General features: G+C 35.0%; 1 protein-coding gene across 7 annotated transcripts in view; it reads right to left on the bottom strand.

The window, feature by feature from the left end:
- Positions 1-25756, bottom strand: part of Nup98 (nucleoporin 98 and 96 precursor) — a 106919-nt gene that overhangs the window by 36639 nt on the left and 44524 nt on the right. For all 7 annotated transcript variants that reach the window (XM_076846740.2, XM_076846742.2, XM_076846739.2 and 4 more), the window contains 6 exons: positions 18039-18172; positions 16685-16872; positions 8543-8659; positions 6396-6694; positions 3518-3631; positions 2307-2445 (listed from right to left, as the gene is read on the bottom strand). In XM_076846740.2, the coding sequence (XP_076702855.2) occupies positions 2307-2445; positions 3518-3631; positions 6396-6694; positions 8543-8659; positions 16685-16872; positions 18039-18172 (991 nt within the window). The remainder of the gene's footprint in view (positions 1-2306; positions 2446-3517; positions 3632-6395; positions 6695-8542; positions 8660-16684; positions 16873-18038; positions 18173-25756) is intronic.

Consider the following 25756-nt stretch of genomic DNA (forward strand, 5'->3'; position numbering starts at 1 on the left):
ACATTGATTTTCATATACTGAACCCTCTTGCATTCCAAAGCATCACTTGGTCATGGTATGTAATTCTTTTAATGTTCTATTATTTGCTATTTCTTGTTGATAATTTTCACATCAATATATTCATTAAATACACTGACCTGTTGTTTCCTTTCTTTATAGTGTCTATCTAGTTTTAGAACCACAGAAGCAATTTGGAAGAGTTCCCTTTTCTTCAATTTTTTGAAACAGCTGGAGAACTGGTATTCCGGTATCTCTTATTTATTTATTTATTTATTTTTTGTGGGCAGCAGGTGGGTGTTTGCTGGGGATTGAACCCCAGGCCTTGTGTTTGCTAGGTACGCAAGCTCTATACCACTAAACTAGATCCCCAGCCAGTGAACTTGTTTTTAAATGTTGAGTAGAATCAATCAGTGAAGTCATCTGGTCTTGAGCTTTTCTTTGCTGGGAGGATTTAGATCTTTGAATCAATCTTCTTCTTGTTAAATGTTTACTTAGATTATCTATTTTTTTCACAATTCAGGTTTATAAAGATATATTAGTTTAAATTGAGGTTTTATTATAAGGATGAATTAGTTTAACTATATTTCTTTCACCTATCTGAAGATATATTAGAGGCTAGGCTCTCACACTAAAATAACAAGTGTGGCCAGAGCAGAAACAAGGATGGGGCACAGGTAGGGAAATTAGCAGCTGGATCTGTGACTATTAGGGAAAAGGAGTCCCACTCTCATAGTATAGCTTTGTTTATCATAATTTTTTAAATAGATAATACTGAACACAGTGGCACATGTCAGTAATACTAGTGATTCAGGAGGTGTCTCAAAATATAAAAATTAAAAAGGGCTGGGGAAATGGCTCAGTGGTTAAGCACCCCTGGGTTCAATCCTTAGAACCATTAAAAAAAAAAAAAAAAAAAAAAAAAAAAAAAAAAAAAACACCAGAAATTTATTCTTTCATACATCTGGAAACCAGAATTCTAAATTAAAAGTACTGGTAGGAACCCCTTCCTCCAAGGGTTCTAGTAGAGATGTCTTACATCTTTCTTCAGTTTCTGATGGCTATCAGTATTCTTTGTACCTGCATCCTGTAGCTGGCATCATTCTAATCTCATTTTATTTGATTTAGAGCCCACTCAAATAATTTGGGATATCATCTCAAAATTCTTAATTACATTTGCAAGGGCACTTTTTGCAAAAAGGTCACTTCACAGGTACTGGAAATTAGGATGTGGTGTATCTTTCTGGGTAGTCAACATTCAAAACGATGTAGATGACACTACAATTTCTCTTGAGCTGGTCAGGAGATCCTTTCTTATAAAAGGACATTTGAGCAGAGATTAGCACGTGCAAGGCCTTGAGCTTGATCCCGGTTCTTTTGAGTATTTACCAGAAAGTTTCCATGTCACTCAGAAGTACCTCCTTGGGAGCTGAGGGGCCTCAGGAGGGGGGTTGCTGGCTTGCTGGGGCCTAGAGAAGCCTCAAGTTTTTCCCTAGACAAAGGTCATGAGGACTGGGCCTAGAATAACTGGGTTTTTGGGGAAAGCCTACAGGCCCTAGAAAGTCCTTCCAGACAGTTCTCATCATTGCTACTGATATCAGGAACCATTTCTTTGGCAATGATTTGTATAAAATTCTGTCAAATGCTTTTTAGCCAGGTGCAGTGGTACAGCTACTCTAGAGGCTGAGGCAGGAGGACTGCAAATTCAAGACCAGCCTGGTGCAACCCAGAGAGCAGCCTCAAACATGACCATCTGAATTAACTGGTTTTCCTGGCTTCCACCTGAAATCTCTATGAACCTAATCTCCTCACCAAGAGGAACAATTCTGAAGAATAGAAGGACAAAATAAGATGTCAGCTGGTTTTCTTTCTTCTGATACCTCTTCTCTCTTTGTATATAGGCCACTTTCATGCTGTGTCCTCACTTGGTTTTTTCTATGTGCATAAGTGTCTTAATCTTTTCCCTTCTCTCTTGGTATTGAGGGTTGAACACATGAGCATTCCACCACTGAGTCACATCCCCAACCATTTTTAAAAATTTTATTTTGAGGAAGGTTCTCGCTAAATTGCCCAGGCTAGCCTTGAACTTGCAATTCTTTTGCCTCAGCTAGAGTAGCTAAGATTATAGGCATGTGCCTCATTTATACTTTTAAATGAAAGCAGAGAAACAATAATCAAACTTACTATAGTTAGTCAACAAAACCTGGCTACAGAAGGAAATACATATACAGGAAACACATCCATGTTTAAAAAAAAAAAAAAAACCTGTTAGTTAGTTTATTATTTTCTATATCCAAATAAGTTTATACCTATTTAGTCCTTCACCCACAGGTGGTTTCTGGTTATCATCTAAGTAGACAATAACTTCTTTCCTTCGGATATGCACAATATCATCCAAATTTAGATTGGTCAAATTCACATCGCCTTCAAAATAGATAGAGCCATAACCTAAAAGTGTGAGAGTAATAGTTAAAAGTTCATCCTGTATGAGGGAGCAAAAACCCACTTATCTAAAGTAGTTAAACCACTTATCTAAAGTAATTAAATAACCAGAAGGGAAAAACAGCTTTAAATAATCAATATTTTAAATCATCTAGCATTGTGGAGTGGGTGATTTCCATCCCAGCCAAAGAAGAATAGAGACAGAGGGACTGACATAAATTACCCTATTATCTGATGTAACACCTGCACTTTTACAACATTTCTGCTATCTCATAACAATCTTCTTCTTCTTCTTCTTCTTTTTTTTTTTTTTAATGACCACTGAGACACATGCCTAGATCCTTTAATTTTTTGAGGCTGGGTCTCACCAAGTTGTTTAGGGCCGACCTAAGTTGTTGAGGCTGGCCTCAAACTTGCTATCCTCCTGCCTCAGCCTCCCAAATCACTGGGATTACAAACATCTGACACACTGCTATATAAACAACTCTTAGTGATTACTTAGCCTGCCATATGTAAATTAAATTGCTTGAGGGCACTCCCACTTTTTCAGAGGTACTAGGGGTTGAACTTTACTACCACATTCCCAGCCTTTTATTTTGAGACAAGGTCCCTGGCTGGCTTCAAACTTAGATTCTCCTATCACAGTCTGCCAAATAGCTTAGATTACAGATATGGGCCACCATGCCCAGTATGCCTGACCCCTTTTTAAATATAATATAGAATGATAAGAATTTTCTTCCAAGAAAATAAAGTCAGCTATAATGATAATCCTAAGTATTAAATATTCTTTGCCTTTTATTCAATTTTCTCACCTAGTATGTCTTGCTATTTTCTTTAATTATAGAAAACTGAATCAAAGCAAATAGTTACCAGCCCCAGATGGGCATACCTAAACCAATAGAATGCTATATCGTCCTAGTCTTTCCAGTTTTGTTACTTGTCAATCCAAGTTTCTACTATTCAGAACAAGGGAGACGTAAATGTAGGAAAAAACAGATTCAGATACCGAAGACTTTCCTTAATTAGAAAACAGGTGAAAAATCCTGGCTTATACACTAACTCCTAAACTCACACTTACCTTTACGACCAATGGTGAAGTCAGAGACAATGCACTCTCCTTTTTCATTGGTAATTTTGGCAAGATCATCCATAGATGGAATAGTGTAGTAACCAACCTTAGTGAGGACAATGCCTATGACCATAAAAGAAAGAAAATACTAATCGTGACTATCATTGGGTAGAGGAATTCTCAGTAATATTTATTTAATTTTTTTATTTATTAATTTCTTTCCTAAAAGGACCAGGATGTGGCTCAGTGGTAGAGACCTTGCCAAGCATGTACAGGCACTGGGTTCATCCCTCAGTATTGAGAAAAAATAAATAAATAAATAAAACACAACTATGAAGCGAGCATTTAAAAAAAAATTACCTTATATAATATCTAAATTATTATATAAAGAGAAAATACAAACAAAGAAAATATTTTTTCCAATCTAGTTTTTTATCAAATACAAAGGAAAAACTATTTTTTGAAAAAAAAGGCTTCATGGCCCAAAATGCTGAGAAACACACATTACAATTAGAGGGCTGGGGATGAAACTCAGAGGCAGAGTGCTCGTCTAGCATGTGTGAAGCCCTGGGTTCAATCCCCAGTACAGCAAAAACAAACAAAAATTCTATATTTTACAGTCTCAGAACATTTACACTAAAATGAAGACTAACTATTTAACTCTGCTTAAACTTTGTGGTCCCCAGACTTAATCTGCCACAGGAAACTCTTTTCACAGAAAACTCATTTCAAAGGATATTCATTAACATCCCCTAATATGAAAGGCATTTCATAGATTACACTCTGGGAAAGTCTTTCTTGAACCACTTTTATTTTATATACAGGATACCAAACCGAAGGTGAAAATACTGTGCCTTGGTTTACAATGCAATTTAGCCACAGAGGTGAAGATAAAACTCCAAACCCAATACTTTCTGTTTTATAACCTACTGTCTCTCAAATTTACATGTTTTGAACAGCTAAATCAAGATGATCTGAAAAATCCAACATGAGAAAGTCCCATGAAAAATGAAAATTTAAAGGAGCATAATTACTATTACTAAAAAACCATCAATCAAATAGATTTCAAAAATACCTAAATGGTATCCGATGGCCCAAGGAAAAGAAATATTAGCGTGGAGAAGAGTTTCAGAATATACCAAAAAAAGGATAAGATGTGATAAGATTTAAAAACAAAATGAACAAAAAAAACAAAAACATGGAAACATTGGTATGGTTGTTCTTATCCCTCCCTGTACTATTATTTGTAGCTAGGTTATCAGGGTAGCTTGCTTTGAGAAAAAAGTATTTAAGGTTGACATCAGATCCAACTCCAGCTTCTAGCATAGTCCACTGGCATACTTGCTTTTCACTGGCAAGGTTTAGAGGGTTGTTAGAATGTCTGTGGGAGGGGCTGGGGATGTGGCTCAAGCGGTAGCGTGCTCGCCTGGCATGCGTGCGGCCCGGGTTCGATCCTCAACACCACATACAAACAAAGATGTATCTGCCGATAACTAAAAAATAAATATTAAAATTCTCTCTCTCTCTCTCCCCTCTCTCACTCTCTCTTTAAAAAAAAAGAGAGAGTGGGAAGGGGGATCTAAATTAAGTGTTAGGAAACAAGGTAAATGAGAAATTAGAATCAATAAAAGTGTTAAGTGTTAGGAAACAAGGTAAATGAGAAATTAGAATCAATAAAAAAATGTTTTCTGGGTATTTAAAAAGACATAATATTGGAATAAATTTGTAATGAATATAGATACTTGAGATTATTTATGTAAAAGTATTTATGTAAAAGTACAGGAAGCAAGTAAACAGAAGATATATATGAAGGCAATAAGAGAACTAGATTAAAAAAATTTTTTTTTTGTTTTGGTCTTTTTTGGAACCAGGGTGGTCGAACCCAGGCTTTGTGAATGCAAGGCAGAAGCTTTTCTACTGAGCTATATCCCAGCCTTATATAAAATTTTTATAGACACTTCAATCTAAATGTTCATTCACAGAGAAAGGTTAAACAAAATGTGGCATATTTTTATAATGGAATACCACAGAACAATAAAAAAAATTGTCAATATCATGAATGAATTCTCATAAATAATATTAAGTACAAAAAGAGAATATATCAGTCCATTTGTGTCAGATGCAAGAACAGCCAAAAGTATTCTATGTGACAGAAACTAGAGTTCTGGTTGAATTCTGGTCTACCAATGAACTTTCCAGGGTTTAAAAAAAAAAAAATTCTCTATCCTGTTTGGGGTGTTAGATACCAGATACATACATGTCAAAATTAACTGAAATAAACACTTAAAAATTAATGTACGTCTTCGTTATATGTATATTTCACATGAGTTTAAAAAAATAAAAATATAATAATCTTCACCCAAACCTGAAACAGTGTTGTGTTAATAGATAAAAAAGGTAAAAGATGATCAAGATACTCTAATCTTGTAGTTTACTTGTTTAATGGATTAATATTTGGGGATTTGGGGTTAATACAACAATTTCTATCTGAATGTCCAATACAGGTCAGGAATTATGATCTCTCTATATACTTAGTCTAGCTCAAATCTTGAAAATTTAATATAGCAGAAAATAATCACACTCATTTAAACACAAGTAAGCGGGCTGAGGTTGTGGCTCAGTGGTAGAGCACTTGCCTAGCATGTGTCAGGCACTGGGTTCGATTCTCAGCACCACATATAAATAAATAAAATAAAGATCCATTGACAACAACAATAATTTAAAAAAAACCAAAAAACTAGTATGCAAGCTATCTGAGTTGCAGAGTTAGGGAATGTATCATGGCAATCTCTCTGATTATAAAATTGGGCCTCTTTAAACTAAACCAGGGTAATTAAACATATTAATTTTAACTATTTCAAATGTAGATAATATACATGAATCTGACCTGCTGGATGCACATGATAAGCATTATTTTCTATTTCTTCTCTGTCATCTTGCAGTGACTCATCATGAAAGGAGGTTTCTTCATTGCTTCCTTCCAGTCCATTTCGCAAAGCAACCCGCATGTTTAATGCAACAATTGAATCATCCACACTATTGCTACTGTTGTGTTTACTTCCAGAATTCTCTGGGGTTTGAGGAATGGGTTTGGCAATAGGATTATTATAAAAACGCGATACAAGAGAATCATCATCACCATCCTGCTGATGGTTCTCATCTACAGGTTTGCTCAGGAAACTAAATCTGAAAAAGAAGAAAGTAATATAATAACTCCTTAATCAGTAATAATAACAACACTAACCTTTAATGACCCTTTACTAAGTATCTGGCAATGTTCTGGGTAATTCCAAATATTAAACATTAATTTTATATTTAAAGCAATCCTGTGAAATAGGTTATAATTTCTTTTCCTATTTTACAGAAAACTTGGCACAGAAAAATAACTTGAGCAATGCTGCAAAGTTGTGAATACTGAAAAAAAAATTTTGATATTTAAAAAAATTTTTAGTTATAGATGGACATATTATCTTTGTTTATTTTTATGTGGTGCTGAGGCTCGAATCAGTGCCTCACATGTGGGAGGCAAGAGCTCTGCACTGAGCTGCAACCCCAGTCCCTAAAGCTGAAAAGTTTTTTCTTTAATACATGGACATAATATCTTAATTTTGTTTACATATTTTTACGTGGTGCTGAGGATCGAACCCAGTGCCCCACATGTGCGAGGCAAGCGCTCTAACACTAGCCACAACCCCAGCCCCCCTAAAGCTGAAATTTTAATACAGAAACTCTACCTCTAGATTCTATGTCTTTAACTGCTCTATTTTCATGAATGAATGGATCTTAGAACCTCAATTTTTGGTCTAAAACAAAAATTTTAAGCTGGGGTTGTAGCTTAACAATAAAGCACTAATCTAGCATGCAATAGGCTTTGAGTTCAATTCCTAGCACTGCAAAAAAAAAAAAAAAAAAAAAAAAAAACAGTATGCTCAATTCAAAGCCAGCCTCAGCAAAAGCAAGGCACACTAAGCAACTCAGTGAGACTCTGTCTCTAAATAAAATACAAAATAAGGCTGGGGATGTGGCTCAGTGGCCAAATGCCCAAGTCAATCCCCAGTATCACCTCAAAAACAAACAAAAAACCGGTATGCTCTACTGTGTGGGAACAAATGGGCGGTAATTAATTTCAAGATAAAACACTGAAAATTTTTTAACTTTAATATTAGAGTCTGCATTAAATAAAGAAGTATTATTAATCAAAGAAGTCTTTGTATATTCTAAGTAGAATGAATTATAATTAAGGATTTTTGTACTAAAGCATTATGTTGAAGAATAATAAATAATCTAAATATCCAATAATGGAGAACTAGTTTATCTTTTTTTTTTAATATTTATATTATAGAAGTAGTTGGACACAAAACCTTTGTTTATTTATTTTTATGTGACACAGAGGATCCAAACCAGGGCCTTGCATGTGCTAGTCGATTATTTACCACTGAGCCACAATCCCAGCCCCTAGTATAATTATCTTACATTCACCATAATGACTATACAGCCATTAAAAATAAGAAGGCAGACATATTCATACAAATATGGAAAGGCAACTATAATAGATGGAAATAAGTTGGTTGTAAAATATCATATCATTCATGCATAATTTCTATAATATTAATATTTATAAATCAACAAATTTCTTCAGTGGAAAAGTTTATACCAAACTATTAAGGATTAATATAAATACTATTAACTCCTCTTTTACAAACTCCATACTGATTTATTTTTTTGCTCAGTTATATTTTGCTAACTATACCAGACAAAGTACTCCTTATTGTAAGGAAGTGAGTGTCAAATGTATGCTAAATCTATTTAAAGCAATATGGACTGATACCAAAATAGTTTTGCAGATATGAAACAGAATTTTACAGTTTAAAGTACCCAAGAAATAAAAATATTATTCAGTTTCTAGATTCCTCTAAGTTGTAATTCTTCTATGGAATATTCACAAATCTTTAGAAATTTTCATAAAATTCTAAGTTCAGAATCTTTTCTAAATGAGAATAGGATTTTAAAAGCAACTTAAAACAATTAGCTTACCTCTCACCGTTTTCTGGATATTCAGATGGTGAAGCTAGGTCTTCCGCATCACGATTAACAGGAGAAAAGAGATTGCTATTGTTAAGGTTCTTCAAAACCAACTTCTTGATGCTCTTCCTATAAACAGTGACCAAAATAAAAATAAAAATAGAATTTAGGTATACAGTTATATCACAGACATCTTCTTAAAAATAGATCCCAGGGCTGGGGTTGTGGCTCTGAACTAGAGTGCTCACCCAGCATGTGTGAGGCCCTGGGTTCGGTCCTCAACACAACAACAACAACAAAAAAAAAACAAAGGTATTGTGTCCAACTACACCTAAAAAATATTTTAAAAACAAAACAAAATAAAAACAAGCAAACAAACAAACAACAACAACAAGAAAAAAAAAACAAAAAACTAGAGCCCAAAAGGATACTCTTGTACAACAAAAGATGATCTAACAATCTGGATGCGGTGGTATATACCTATAATTCCATCTACTTGGGAGGCTGAAGCAGGAGATTGTAAATTCAAGGCTAATCTGGGCAACTTAGCAAGACCTTATCTCAAAATGAAAAGGGTTGGGCAGGTAACTCAGTGGACAAAGAGATCTAACAAGTTCATTTACTTCTCTTCTTAGAAATGAATAATTATAACATAAATAGCCCCAACATATTATATTCTAATTTTGGGAAGAATAAAGCTAAGGACATTCAAATTGAAGTAGAAAATCCCCTTCCTCCTCTGAACCCCAGAATGCTATCAACCATTACAATGATTATATTTTAATTCATGCCTTTACTCTCTTTAAGAGATTTTTCCTCTATTTTAGAAGTTAGTATTTTACAATCTCTTCCACAGAACTTAATATGCTATCTAGAAGAAAACAGGTGAACAGATACTTGTGACTAAATAAGAAAGATTTTTTTTACAAAAGATAGTGAATGGAATAAAAACTCCTGGTATCTAATGAGAAAAATATTCAGATACCTTAAAGTTCAGGTTTATGTACAGCATGTTTACCTCAAGAACTTCAGTTTTGTTTTGTTTTGTACTGGGAATTGAACCCAGGGGTACTTTACCACTGAGCTACATCCCCAGCCCTTTTTAAAAAAGAATTTTAAGATAGAGTCTTGACAAGTCTTTCTTTCTTTCTTTTTTTTTTTTTAGAGAGAGAGAGAATTTTTAATATTTATTTTTTTTTAGTTTTCGGCGGAAACAACATCTTTGGTTGTATGAGGTGCTGAGGATCGAACCTGGGCCGCACACATGCCAGTTGAGCGCGCTACCGCTTGAGCCACATCCCCAGCCCATTGACAAGTCTTTCTAAGTTGCTGAGGATGAACTCAAACTTGTTATCCTCCTACCTCAATGTCCATAGTTGCTGGGATGATGGGTGTGCCCCACCTTTCCAGCTATTTTTTAATTATCTTAAAAAGCACATTACTTTTAAAAGAATCTCTTGTCAGTGGCGAGTACTTGGCTAGCATGCACAAGGCCAGGGAATCAATCCCCAGTGCGCCAAAAAAAAAAAAAGAATGAATTTCTCTGAAGGCCAATATCATGCTTGAAGTCTAGGTACTGCCAGACAGTTTTGTAAATATAACAACTGAGATTTAAAAAGTTAAACACAGAATTAACATTATGACCAACTCCATTACTAGGTATTTACTCAATTGAAAACAGACGTTTAGATACCTGTATGCCAACACAAACAACAGCCTTATTCAAAATATTAAAAAGGTGGAAACACACTAAGTGTCCATCAACAGAAGAATAAATTTTTAAAAAATATTTTTAGTTGTAGTTGGACACAATACCTTTATTTTATTTTTAGAAGATGATGAGGAACGAACCCAGTGCCCTGCACATGCTAGGCGAACACTCTATCGCCGAGCCACAACCCTCGTTCCCAGAAGAATAAATTTTTAAAATGTGGCATATCCTTACGATGGAACATAATTCAACTATAAAAAAGGAACAAAGTTCTGTTACATTCTACATGGATGAATCCTGAAAACACACTATGTGAAATAAGCCAGACAAGAAAAACAAATGAGGTGGGGCTGGAGCTGTGGCTCAGTAGCAGAGCACTTGCCTGGCAAATGAGGTGGGGCTGGAGTTGTGGCTGTGTGGTAGAGCACTTGCCTGGCATGTGTGAGGAATTGGGTTAGATTCTCACCACAAATAAATAAATAAATAAATGGATGGATGGATGAAAGATCCATTTAAAAAAAGAAACACATATGATTGTCTTTAATGTAAAGTATCTAGAATAGGCAAATTTATAAACTAAATAAGTGATACAGAGGTTATCCAGGATTGGAGTTTCAGAGAGAATAGGAAACTACTATCTAATGAATACAGAGTTTCTGTTTGGAATGATACAAAGTTCAAGAAATAGTGAAAATGATTATACAATATTGTAAATGTATACATAAAATGGTCAAAATGGCAAGCTTTATATAAGATTAACGACATAAAAATTCAAAAGGTTAAAAAAAAGTAAAAAATATAAGATACAGGAACACATGTAAAATTTATTATAAATATTAAAATGGAGTCAGATGAGGTGATGCCTGCCTGTAATCCCAGCAACTTGGGAGGCTGAGGCAGGAGAATCTCGTGTTCAAAGCCAGCCTCAGCAATTAGCAAGACACTCAGCAACTCAGTGAGACCCTGTCTCTAAATAAAACACACAAAAAAGGTTGAGGATATGGCTCAGTGGTTAAGCGCCCTGAGTTCAATCCCTGGTAGGAAAAAAACAAAAAAATTAAAATGGATAATGTTAGGAAGATTATAGAAGTGTTCATATTTTCCTGTGATATGTGAACCCAAGGCAACTAGCAAAAAATTAAGCATGTATGTAGCATGTATGTAGAAGTTCTTAATGATTCAAATAGTGTAACTTAAGCTCATCGTATCCAACAACTACTGAGTACACATCTTTCTCAAGTATGTAGACATGGAACATTTAAAACTAACATTACATTGAGCCATTAAAGCAAGCCGTAAATTAATAACAAAAAGATATCTATGAGTCCCCCCTTATTTGTGGTTTCACTTATAACACAGTCTGAAAATAGTAAATGGAAAATTATGTAACTAGAACAAAGGCACTTTTTTTTTTTTTGGTTAAATACCCCTTTAAATTTTTTTTTTTATGTGGTTCTGTGGAGGGAATCTAGTGCCTGGCTAGGTAAACACTCTACGACTGAGATACACCCCAGGCACACATATTAACTTAATCATTACAGTACATCGTTCTAATCGTTCCATATTAGTAGTTCTTAATCTCTTACTGTGCCTAGTTTATAAATTAGATTTTATCATAAGTATGCATATATGTATAGAAAAAACACAGTAAAGATACAGTTCTGTAGTAGTTTGTAGATTCAGTTTCTGTAGTAGTTCGGTAGAATGTCTGCAGTTTCAGACATTCACTGGAGGTCTTGAAACTGAATCCCCTTGGAGAAAAAAGGACTACTGTTCTGGAAAGAAGTAAAACTGAAAATCAAAGACCAAAATATCCATTTAGAAAAAGGACAAATACAAAAGGGGACGGTTGGGAAGAAACTAAGACAAAATAGAAGTATTAATGAAGATAATATAAATTAATGAAACAGAAACAGTCACAGAATAGAGAACATCAATAATGCTAGAAGTTAGTTCTTTGAAAAGACCAATTAAATTGGTAGATTTCTTACCAAACTGAAAACAAGAGAAGGCACAAAATAATTAGTGCTAGGATTAAAAAAAAGAGCACCTTTACGGATTCTACCAACATAAAAAATATAAGGTTATTTTTGGATAACTTATTCCAATAAATTTGACATTTTAATTAGGTGAAATAATTACTTTAAAAACATGACTTGTGGGCTGGGGATGTGGCTCAAGTGGTAGCGCACTCGCCTGGCATGCGTGCGGCCCGGGTTCGATTCTCAGCACCACATACAAACAAAGATGTTGTGTCCGCCGAGAACTAAAAAATAAATATTAAAATTCTCTCTCTCTCTCTTTAAAAAAATAAATAAATAAAAATAAAAACATGACTTGCCAAAAGTAATTAAAAAAAAAAAATAGCTAGGCATGGTGGTACAGCAAATTAACAATGGTCTAAGCAACATACTGTCTCAAAATTCAAAATTTATACCTTTAATTTTTTTATTTTTATGTGGTGCTGAGGATCAAATTCAGTGTCTCATACTTGCTAGCAAGCACTCTGACACTGAGCTATGACCCCAGGCCTCCTGTCTCAAAATAAAAAAAAAGTAATAAAACGGTCTGGGGATGTGGATCAGGAGTGACACTGGGTTTAGAACCTGGTAACCCAGAAAAAATATACATTTAAAAACAAAAACCTGAATGGTCTTATAACTTTTTAAAAAGTTACATGTTTTCTTTTTTTTTCCAGCCTTCTTAAAAATACTTCTTTAGGCATATGTGTGTGTGTGTGTGTGTGTGTGTGTGTGTGTGTATTCATACTACTCAAAACAGAAACTTAGAAAATTTATAAGCTATTTGGGGTTGTGGCTCAGTGGTAGAGTGCTTGCCTAGCATGCATAAGGCACTGGGTTCGTCCCAGTACCACATAAAAACAAACAAAAAAAATTAAGGTATTCTGTCCATCTACAACAACAACAACAACAAAATAATAATAATAAAAAATAAACAAACAAATCAAACTGGAGATGTAGCTCCAGGATACAGTATACCTGGGTCCTGGATATGCTTTATCTCCATCTCCATTTTTTTTTTTTTGGAGCTACATCTCAAAAAAAAAAAAAAATCATACACACACACAATTTATTTCTGGAAATTTCCACTTAACATATTTGGAACACACTTGACTCGAAAAATAAAACCATAAATGTAATCATGGATAAGAGGAATTATAGTATTAAATTATAGAAAGCTGACAGCAGAAACTGGAAAAATCTTTCCAATCTCCATACACTCTTATTCTTTGGGTTAGATGACCACAATTCTTTTTCTTTTTTAAAGACAGGATTTTGTTATGGCTCTGAAATCCTGGGCTCAAATGATCCTCCTTGCCTCAGACTTCCAAGTAGGGTTTATAGGCATGTCACAGCACCATTTTAGAAGATCACTATTTCTAAGCCCCTCCTTCCCATGGGTAGTTATAAGCAAACTGGTGAGATTCTCTATTATTGTTTATCTCCTTATATATCTCCTAAGAGCCACATTCATATATTCTCCATTTATGGTCAACCGCCATATTGTAGGAACTCTTCTAGGCACACTGAACTATAGAAAAAAATCAAAGTTCCCTGCCTATTTAGTTTATGTTCTAGAGGGACAAAATGGACAAAAACCAAATATAAAATAATATGTATATTATAAAATGAAAGGAATAAAAAGAAGAAGAAAACAAAAACAAGAATGGACCTAGGTGCATGGCACACACCTGTAATCCCAGAGACATGGGAAGCTGAGGTAGAAGTGCAAGTTACAGGTCCACCTAAGTAACCTGGTGAGACCCTGACACAAAATAAAAAAATAAAGATGGCTAGGGATGTAGCTCAGTGGCAAAGTGTGCCTACTTTTAATCCCCAGAACCAAAACAGGAAGGGTATAGGGTGGTCAGAGAAGCCTTCATTGAGGAGATGTGTGAGTAAAGAGTGAGAGGGTTAGCTATATGGATATCTGGGGAAAAGTGTGTGAAGAGACCAACTGGGGCAACAGCATGCCCATTCTGTTCTTTTAAAATACAGTGATCTTACTCTCTCATGATTCTGTTCTTTTTTTAAAGTAAGGATCTTACTGCAAGGAGGCAGTAAGATTAAAGCAGAGTAGCTGGGGTTGTGGAAGGCAGTGTGATACAATATAACTTATTCTTCAAAAGGATCACTGTGGTATCTATGTTTATCTCTGAAAGCAAAAGTGTAAGGGTAAAAGCAGAAACATTAGTTAGGAGGATATTATAGTAATTCAGGCAAAAAATGTAGTACCTTAGATTGGGGTAATAATTGCTAATGTGATGAGAACTGGTCAAATACAGAGTAATTACTAAAGGTAAAACCAAGGAGGATATGTAAATGGCTTGGATAAGAAATGTGAGAAAAAGTTGAAGACTGCTCCAAAGTTTCTGACTAAAATGAGAGAAATGCAGTTACTTCAGAGAGGGATGGCTCTGTGTGAAAGGGAACTGAGAAGGAATTTAAGGAGTTCAGTACTAGAATTTTGAAATAAAGGCCTACTTGGCATCTAAATGGAGATGTAGAATAAGGTTGAACATAAGAATCTTGAGAAGATGAATGTGATGGCATATGCCTGTAATCCCAGTGACTCAGGAGGCTGAGGCAGGAGGATCTCAAGTTCAAAGTGAGCCTCAGCAAATTAGGGAAGCCCTATGTAACTTAGGGAGACTGTTCAAAAAATAAAAAGGGTTAGGCAATCCTGTTACCTAAATAAATGAATAAATAAATCTGGAGAACGACGTTTCAGTTAGAGATAAAAATCTGGGAACCATAAGATAATAATGATATTTGGAGAAAGATGAAATCAAAGCACTCTGGAAGTACGCAAAGATAAAATGAGTTGAAGGACTAGGTCATTGGAATCAGGTTGGGAAGGACAGAAATTGGCAAAGGAGACCAAGAAACGTGATCAGAGTGGTAGAAAATTAAGGATAAAGGAACAGATCAACTATATGAAATGCATCTAGTATAGTAAAACTGTTGACAGCAAATCCACAGAAGTGGACCAAGGAGAACACGTAGTATTAATAGTAAATAAGAGCAGCTTTGCCAAGTACAGTCGCACATCCCTATTAATTCTAGCAACTTGGAAAGCTGAGGCAGAAGGACTAAAAGTTTAAGGCTGGCCTTAGCAACTTAGTGTGACCCTGTCTAAAAATAAAAAAAATGAAAAGGACTGGGGATGTAGCTCAGTTGTAAACAGCCCTGGGTTCAATCCCTAATATTAAGGAAAAAAAAAAAAAAGTATAAAACATGCCCCTTCCCACCCTAATTCTAATAAGACCTCGTGAAATTGCCCTGAGAACTACTGATCTGATGGACACAATAATGTGTCCATGCCCTCTTTACATTCTATGTGCAAAGCAGTGTGGAAAATACCAGGACATACCTGTGATAATACAGATTCCTTGCTTTCAAAATAATAAATCACTATTATTCTAAGAAATGTGTAAAAGCAGACTTTCTACCTTTTGTGGAACAGCATACCACATGTCTAAGAAAAAAAATTTGTATTTTTTTTCATTTTATTAACATTCATGAGCCAAGAATTTTTTTTTTTTTTGTAGATGTACACAACACAATGCCTTTATTTATTTATTTATGTGGTGCTGAGAATCGAACTCGGGTCGTGCCCGTGCTAGGCGAGCGCTCTACCGCTGAGCCACAATCCCAGCCCATGAGCCAAGAATTGTAAGTAATGAATTCTCATTGTTATCCAAAGATTACTAAAAGAAAAAATGCTCACCTTATTGTTTTTCTGATTAAAGTACATGTTCTTTTTACAAAGCCTACTATGTGTCTGCTATTTATCTAGAAAAATAATCCAGAAAAGAAATACCCTAATATTCCTTCTCCTGATGTTAAATGCTGTTAATGGTTTGGTGTATAATTTTCTTCAGCTTTTTACTGTAGATTATCAGAGTATACTTGGAGAAAAGTTTATTAATAACTCCTCTACATACTTTCCTGTATTTTTTTTTTTTTGTGTGTGTGTGTATGTCTATGTACTTTATTGTTGGTTCTATTTATCTGTGTATATATTCTCAATTCCGGGAAATTAAAAAAGAAAAAAAGATAAAAGAGAAAAATAGATTCTTTTTTCTTTGCTGGTTTTATAGTGGCCAGGGGAAAGAACCAAGGGCCTACTGGATGCTAGGCAAGTATTCCACCACTGAGCTACAGCCTCAGTCCCCTGACCATCTGTTTATAAAGAGACAAAAAGAGTACTAATTCCTGGAAAAAACAAAATTAAAATGTGCATTTGTAAAACCAGAAGCATATCTATCAAAACATTTTTACATCAACCATGAGTAACTGAATCATTTTCATTCTGTGATATCTTGGGTTTTCTTCACTCTCTCATTTTTTAAGTAAACTGTATTATATTTGTAGTAATTTAAATAATCTTATTTTACATTGTTTGTAAAATAAACTCACTTAGGCATGAATGCTCCATTGGCTAGGGATGGTTCATCATCATCCAGCCCATCAAAGAGATGTGATTTGGCTGTGCCTGTTGTTTGTAAAGCCTTTGGACGAACTCTGGTGGCAGGTCGGGGTGTCAGTTTATAATGAGTAGGTGTAGTAAGAGCCTTCTGGGCTGCTGGATTTGTTGGTTTCAATCTCTGAAAAACAAAAGAAAAGCATCAAAGGACAATCTAGTTTAATTCAAAAGTTGGCACTGGCTTTAAAAATCAGATGACAGAATTCAAACCTAAGTTCTGGCATACCTGATAGATTCCTCTTGAAGTTGCAGCTCCCTTAAAACAAAGCTGTTAACATCAAATATTCTATGTATTTACACATGTGAATGTAACTATTTTTCTCTGTAACTGAGCTCCCAGCCCCCATTTGAACTAATTTGTCTGACATTTTTAAAAATGCTACTGGAGAAACTGTGTGGTGGCACACACCTGAGGCAGGAGGTTTGCAAGTTCAAAGCAATCCTCAGCAACTTAGCAAGTCCCTAAGCAACTTAGCAAGACACTGTCTCAAAAATAAAACGAGCTAGGGATGTGGTTCAGTAATTAAGTATCCCTAGGTTCAATCCCTGGTACTAAATAAATATATGAATAAATAATGCCACTGAGATACTGGATTTGCAAAGTACTTTATAATTAAAATGGATTAATACCACATATTATTAATTTGCCCTGTCCATTTATCTCATAAGAGAATTTAGCTTCTAACAGTTTCATTCTTTAAAACAAGGATGACAATATTTCTTTTTTTCTTTTTTTAAAGAGAGAGAGAATTTTTTTTTAAATATTTATTTTTCAGTTTTCAGTGGACACAACATGTTTTATTTTATGTGGTGCTGAGGATCGAACCCAGCGTCCCATGCGTGCCAGGCGAACACGCTACCACTTGAGCCACATCCCCAGCCCTAAAGACACATTTTTGTATGCTTTTCCCTAGGTCAGCAGTAATTATTTTTTCTGAATCTGGAAGGAAGCATGACAAATGGAGAAATTAGATGACTGAAGGGCAGGGCTGAGGTTTGTTAGTTTTTCATTTTGTTTTGGGGCAAGGGTACTGGGGATTTTACCCAGGGACAATTTACCATTGGTCTACATCTCCAATCCTTTTTATATTTTATTTTGAGACAGATCTCACTAGAACCCACCTTGCTAACAACCTGCATCTCTACTTACTTACTGTTAAACATCAAAATACAAAGCTCTAATACGGCATATACTTTACTAGGAAATGTGTGTAACTATGATACCTCTAATGAATAAATACCTTCTTTTTCAGTATTCTCCAAGAAAAAAAAGAAAAAAAAATTTACCTCTTCTTTCTTCTTAGGGTCTGACATAGGATTCCGGAAGAGAGGGGAGTCTCCAAAAGGTGAGTATGTTAAACTATTAAGGTGTTGTTGGAGAACAGCCTGTTGGGCAGCAGTAGCATTTGGATCTGTCAGAGCTTTTCAAAAAAAGAAAGGGGAAAAAATGTCAGTCCAAGGATACAATGTGTTTATAGCAGAGAACACAGTTCTCTATTTGGAGATAATAGTCTTCAAAATATTCAGATTCACTAATGGCACCACTGGTTGAGGAAAGAAAACTGAAAAAAAAAATCATGAATAACATAGTTAAAGACATTAAGAGCCAATTTCATAAGGAATATTACACATAAAAATTCATTTAGGGCTGGGGATGTGGCTCAAGTGGTAGCGCGCTTGCCTGGCATGCGTGCGGCCCGGGTTCGATCCTCAGCACCACATACAAACAAAGATGTTGTGTCCACCGATAACTAAAAAAAATAAATATTAAAAAAATTCTATCTCTCTCTCTCTCTCCTCTCTCACTCTCTCTTAAAAAAAAATTCATTTAGAAGGTGTCCATTGTCACTATTAATCAAAAAAAATGCAAATTAAAACAACTTTGAAGAAATATTTTATATCTACCTTACTATCCAAGGCACAACAGTATAAAAAGTTATAGTCTTTGGCCTCTAGAAACATTAAAGACTAATTTAATCTGTCTAAAAGAAAGAATGACAAGATACAGATCAAGTACTGCTTTTATCATTTTTATTTCTAATTTTTAGTAGTACTAGAGATTGAGTCCAGGGATGTTCTACCCCTGAGCTACATCCCCAGTTCTTTTAATTTTGAGACAGGATCTCACTAGGTTGTCCAGCCTGGCCTTGAACTTGTGATTCTCCTGCTATGGCCTACTGAGTCAATGGGATTATTTTTAATCAATTAATTTCAACTACAAAAATTTAATTCAAGGACTCAATTAAATTGGAAATAAAACAGAAATATTCCCAAGTGTTCACTGCACATTATCTAATTATTTAATAAATGAAAATTCCTGTGTGTGTGTGTGTGTGTGTGTGTGTGTGTGTGTGTATATATATATTTTTTAAGCCAGTGTGGTGACACACACCCATAATCCCAGCTACTTGGGAGGCTGAGGCCGGAAGATCACAAATTCAAGGCTAGCAGGAGCAACGCAGCAAGTCCCAGTCTCAAAAAATAAAAGGGGCTAAAGATGCAGCTGAATGGTAGAATATGAAGTACCAAGTTCAAGCCCTAGTACCACCAAAAGCAAAAAAACAAACAAAGAAAAGTTTTAAATGGGCTAGAAGCATAGCTTAGTGGTAGTGTTTGTGCTTAGCATGCACAAAGCCCTGAGTGCAATCCCAGCAAATCCCCCTTCCAAAAAAGTAATTTTTGGGGGGGACAGCGGGGGGGCAGCGCACTAAAAAATACAAAGATGGCAGCATGCAAGCAATGAAAATTATTAATACATTCTTATTTATTTATTACTTACATTTAATACATCAAAAGGTAAAAAGGACTACCTAGTGTAATTTTTCTCATATTATTATTTTCTTTTAAATATTTTTTAGTTTTCAATTAACACAATATCTTTATTTCATTTTTTTATTTTTAAGTGGCGCTGGGGATCAAACCCAGTGCCTCACAAATGCTATGCAAGCGCTCTACCACTGAGCCACATTCCAGCCCCTTCTCTCATATAAGAAGTATTTTTTATAAGTTGCAGAGAACTTTTATAAGTGTCAGTGAACACAAAGAAGAATGAAGACTATATGCATGACCTACAATTGTACAAATCATTAAAAAAAATCCACCTGCAACACACTGGTAAAGAAATCTCTTTGCAAGATAAATAATTCCAAAAAATACTAATTAAATAACAAATAACAACTCATTTTAGAAATAAAAAATATAATTTTTTTCCCTTTAAAAACATTTAGAAATAGGCTAAGGTCAAAATATATTGTGATAATTCACCTTAAAGGAGTGCCAAAAACAAAATGTTTTGAAATTTCTCAAAATGGAAGGAAAAAAACAAAATCAAGTTGAGCGCAGTGGCGCACGCCTATAATCCAAGCGGCTTAGGAGGCTGAGCTGAGTTCAACGTAAGCCTCAGCAAAAGTGAGGTGCTAATCAACTCGCTGAGACTGTCTCTAAATAAAGTACAAACTGGCTGGGATGTGGCTCAGTGGTCGAGTGCTCCTGAGTTCAATCCTAGATACTGTGCCCCACCCCCAAAAAATCAACTGAAGTAACAACAACAAAAACAAGAATGGGTAGCTACAGCTAAATAAATGAAAATAGAGGAGGATGTACATCCACTTTAGTCAAATGAAACTTTCTTTAGATTGGATATACTCATTAAATACTAAAAGATTCTATGTTGACATTTAGAGAGTACAAATTTGCTTAGGATATTGAAATTCAGAAGTCAATTTAAAGAACACAGAACAAATCATCTGTATTCAGAAACTTCCTAAACCCAATTTGACACCACAGACAAGCAAGTACCTGGGATTTGAACTCAGGGTCACTCCACCACTGAGTGGTATCCCTGGTCCTATTTGTATTTTATTTGGAGACAGGGTCTCAGAGTTGCTTAGCACTCAGTGATATAAAAAGTATATTAAAAGTCTCTTTTGATACCAGTATTACAAACAACACAGCACACTGTTATTGTGGGACCTATACAAGGAGACTAAGAAAAATTTTTAGAGAATTCTTAATCTTTATTAGTCATTTTGTTAATTGAGAGCCATTTATCAATTTAAAAAACTTTGACCACTAATAACTAATCCCACATTATAATTAGTATAGGTCACACTATCTGCACTGGCTCAAAAAGGGGGTGGGGGTATAAAGTAGCGAACTCCTGTAATTCTAGTGGCTTGGGAGGCTGAGGCAGGAGGATTGTGAGTTCAAAGCCAGCCTTAGCAACTGCGAAGTGCTAAGCAATTCAGTGAGACCCTATCTCTAAATAAAATACAAAATAGGGACAGGGATATGGCTCTTGGTGGAGTGCTCCTGAATTTAAATCCTGAGTATAAAACAAAACAAAAACTTCCTTTAATAAACCCAAACAATTAGGAAAGTGTATAAACACATTTTTTTAATATTATAAATATGAAACTTTATGTTAAGAGTATTATTAAAAAATACAGAAAACAGAGCTGATTAAGTTGGCAAAAATACAAACAAGCAAGCACTGGTTAAGCTACTACTTGTATTATACTTGATTCTTGTCCTAACAATTTAAAAACAAAACTAAAGGACTAAATTGTGACCAAATGATTACAGGTACAGGAAAAAGTAGAAAAAAAACAAGTCTTTTAATAACACAAAAGAAACTCATGATGTTTTATTTGGAAGAAAGATAATAGGGTTCCACAAAGGAATTATATCAGTCTTGTTTTTCTTAGCTTTAGGAGATACAAGAAGCACTACTGGGTGCAAAGTCTATGGAGGCTAGTTTAGTTGTCTAATGGGCCTGAACAGATGGAACAATAAGGGTGAACTCACAAAAGCTCTAAAATATCTTCCAACTAAGATTCAGTAGTACAAAGAGTTACATTCTAAAATCAATAGTTACTTCTGAGTGAACAGTAATATTAATATAAAAACTATAATATTAAATTCTTATATCAGGAACTTGTAATTGGCTTAGGAAAAATTTATAGATCATTAAAAACCAGTCAAAAAGTCCAAGTAAAAATGGTAGTATTAAGGGAGGGAGAAGGGGAATAGCATGGATGGTAGAAAGAGACCCTCATCATTATACAAAATACACATATGAAGATATGAATTTGGTGTCAACATACCTTATATATAATCAGAGATATGATAAATGGTGGTATAAAGGTGTATTATAATGCAAAAAAAAATTATAATGCAAAAAAAAAATAAGAGAGCTGATGTATAATGGCATTAAAAAAATGGCAGGATTACAGTATTTATATTACCTCCTTCTACTGAATACAACCAAAGAAAAGGAAAAGAAATAAAACCAAAATATCTTTAATGATAAAGACAATTCTAAAGTTCACACAGAGATCAATTATGAGTTCTAATTTACCTTTTCTCTCCAAATACTTCATTAAAATCTATGGTTTTTTAAAAAAGGAAAATATATTTATATAAACTCACAAGAACAACAAAAACGAAGGGCTGGAGTTGTAGGCTCAGCAGTAGAATGCTTTATTCGCAGCACTGGATTTGATTATCAGCACCACATATAAATAAGTAAATAAAATAAAGGTTCATTAACAACTATAAATTTTTTTTTTAAAAAAGCAAATGAACAGATGAGAAAATATTAACAAATTTTTAGGGGAAAGACGTGGACAAAGGAATGACAAAGCAGGATAGAGGAAATTATAGCTTAGAATATTCTTAAAGGGAATTAGAGTCAAATGGAATATGAAAGATCCATGGAAGAATCCCAGAAGACTAGGGACAATAATACCAGGTTTGATGAATAGAGACTGAAAATAGGAGGAAAAGATTAATGAATAGTCTATTTAAAAAACTGTCTACTATCATCCTCCTGATTAATCCGATGCTCAAAAGATAGGTCAAAAACATCAGAGTATGCAAAATGGATCAAGGACCTTGATATCAAATCAGAGACTCTGCATCTGATAAAAGAAAAAGTTGGCTCCGATCTACATATAGTAGGGTCAGGCTCCAAATTCCTTAATAGGACACCCATAGCACAAGAGTTAATAGCAAGAATCAACAAATGGGACTTACTTAAACTAAAGTTTTTTCACAGCAAGAGAAAATAAGAGAGGTAAATAGGGAGCCTACACCATGGGAACAAATATTTACTCCTCACACTTCAGATAGAGCCCTAATATCCAGAATATACAAAGAACTCAAAAAATTAGACAATAAGATAACAAATAACCCAATCAACAAATGGGCCAAGGACCTCAACAGAAACTTCTCAGAGGAGGACATACAATCAATCAACAAGTACATGAAAAAATGCTCACCATCTCTAGCAGTCAGAGAAATGCAAATCAAAACCACCCTAAGATACCATCTCACTCCAGTAAGATTGGCAGCCATTATGAATTCAAACAACAACAAGTGACGGCGAGGATGTGGGGAGAAGGGTACTCTTGTACATTGCTGGTGGGACTGGAAATTGGTGAGGCCAATTTGGAAAGCAGTATGGAGATTCCTGGGAAAGTTGGGAATGAAACCACCATTTGATCCAGCTATTGCCCTTCTCGGACTATTCCCTGAAGACCTTAAAAGAGCGTACTACAGGGATACTGCCACATCGATGTTCATAGCAGCACAATTCACAATAGCTAGACTGTGGAACCAACCCAGATGCCCTTCAATGGATGAATGGATTAAAAAAATGTGGCATCTATACACCATGGAGCATTACGCAGCACTAAAAAATGACAAAATCATGGAATTTGCAGGGAAATGGATGGCACTAGAGCAGATTATGCTTAATGAAGCTAGCCAATCCCTAAAAAACAAATACCAAATGTCTTCTTTGATATAATGAGAGCAACTAAGAATAGAGCAGGGAGGAAGAGCAGGAAGAAAAGATTAACATTAAACAGAGACATGAGATGGGAGGGAAAGGGAGAGAAAAGGGGAATTGCATGGAAATGGAGGGAGACCCTCATTGTTATACTAAATTACATATAAGAGGTTGTGAATGGAATGGGAAAATAAACAAGGTGAGAAATGAATTACAGTAGATGGGGTAGAGAGAGAAGATGGGAGGGGAGGGGAGGGGGGATAGTAGAGGATAGGAAAGGTAGCAGAATACAACAGTTACTAGTATAGCATCATGTAAAAATGTGGATGTGTAACCGATGTGATTCTGCAATCTGTATCTGGGGTAAAAATGGGAGTTCATAAATCACTTGAAGCTAATGTATGCTAATGTATGAATATGATATGTCAAGAGATTTGTAAGGTTTTGAACAACCAATAAAAAAAAAAAAAACCAAAAAAAAAACATCAGAGTATGACCGAACTAAGACAACATAAGGAAAGGACAAGGACAACTAATATAATGGCATCAGCCCAGAACTAAGAATTTAGCATTATAACATTTAGAGGACCTTTGGATAATAGTTGGTTTCCAGGCTACATATCCTAAAGTGAAATATTGGTAAACAAGCCTTACCCAAATACACAAAGTTCACAGTATTGTTTAAATTAGTATTTTATTCCTAAGTATTCATGGAAACAATCATCAAGCACTAGGATCAAAACAAAAAATAAGCTATGCTTGGTAGGCATATGCCCATAATGCCAGCATCTCTGGAGTCTGAGGAAGAAGGATTGTCAATTTCAAGGCCAGACTCAGCAACTTAGCAAGACCCTGTCTCAAAGTAAAAAAGTTTAATAAGAGGACGAAGATGTCGCTCAAAAAGATTAACAACAAAAGCCCCCTCCCCCAAAATCCTGATGGAACAGGGGAACACTAAGAAAATTTTAATAATAATTTAAAAATATCATTTCAATGAAAACTGTATCTAGAATCAGATGCTTTAAAAAAGGAACATTCAGAGAACAAAAAAGAAATCTTACAATCAGAAGGCTCATAGAAAGTAGAAACACAGTTGACACAATAAATATCTAAAATAAATAAATAAATAAAATATTTTTTAAAAAAGAAAGAAACAGGGGCTGGGGATGTGGCTCAAGCGGTAGCACGCTCGCCTAGTATGCGTGTGGCCCGGGTTCAATCCAAACACCACATACAAAAACAAAGATGTTGTGTCCGCCAAAAAACTAAAAAATATTAAAATTCTCTCTCTCTCTTAAAAAAAAAAAAAAAAGAAACACAGTTGACAGACATTAAAACAGAAAAAGTCTAAACAAAACACCATGAACTTTCAGGACAAAAGGACAATCCTAAATGCTTTTGAGGATGTGAGGAACAGGTTACAAGAATAAGACAGACATCAGTCTGCCAATAATGGTCACTGCAAAAAAGGTAAAGTCAATTTCTAAGGATAAATAATTTTCACATCACAATTCTGTAATACTGAATTGTGAGGAATAAATGAAGTTATTTTCAGACCCGTTAAGCATTCAGAGTTTAATCCCTTATTGTACTTCACTTGAAGATAAATTCCAGAAAATCAGGAAAGACACAGCACTTCTCGATAAGTAAATTTAAGGGGAAAATCCTGCAGGGCATGGTGTTGCACGCTGGTAATTCTAGCAGCTTGGGAGGCTGAGGCAGCAGGATCACAAGCTGAGGACAGCTTCAGCAATGTATTAAAACCTTTTGTTAAAGTATTGGGGGGGGGGTCCAAGTAAGTTCAGTGGTAACCTCTCCTGAATTCAATCACCAGTAATCCGCCTCCCCCGACCCCCAAAAGAAGAAACTCCAGGGGGAAAAAGCTGTATGAGGAATGTGTACCTGGTTGGGTGGTAATGTTTTCATAAGTCATTAAAAAAAAAAAAAAAAAAAAAAAAAAAAAAGTCAGGTCATGTGAACTTTTAAATTATTTTAAACCAAAGAACAGAGGATAGTTAATAGTTATAGGATAGAACATATCAAATTTTTAAAAATATCTATTTTTTAGAAATAGGTGGACACAATAACGTTATTTTATTTTTATGTGGTGCTAAGGATGGAACCCAGTGCCTCATGCATGCTAGGCGAGCACTCTACGTCTGAGTCACAACCCCAGCCCAGAACATATCAATTTTACCAAAATAAAAATACA

Source organism: Callospermophilus lateralis, chromosome 2 (assembly GCF_048772815.1).
Source record: "Callospermophilus lateralis isolate mCalLat2 chromosome 2, mCalLat2.hap1, whole genome shotgun sequence".
Taxonomy (NCBI): domain Eukaryota; kingdom Metazoa; phylum Chordata; class Mammalia; order Rodentia; family Sciuridae; genus Callospermophilus; species Callospermophilus lateralis.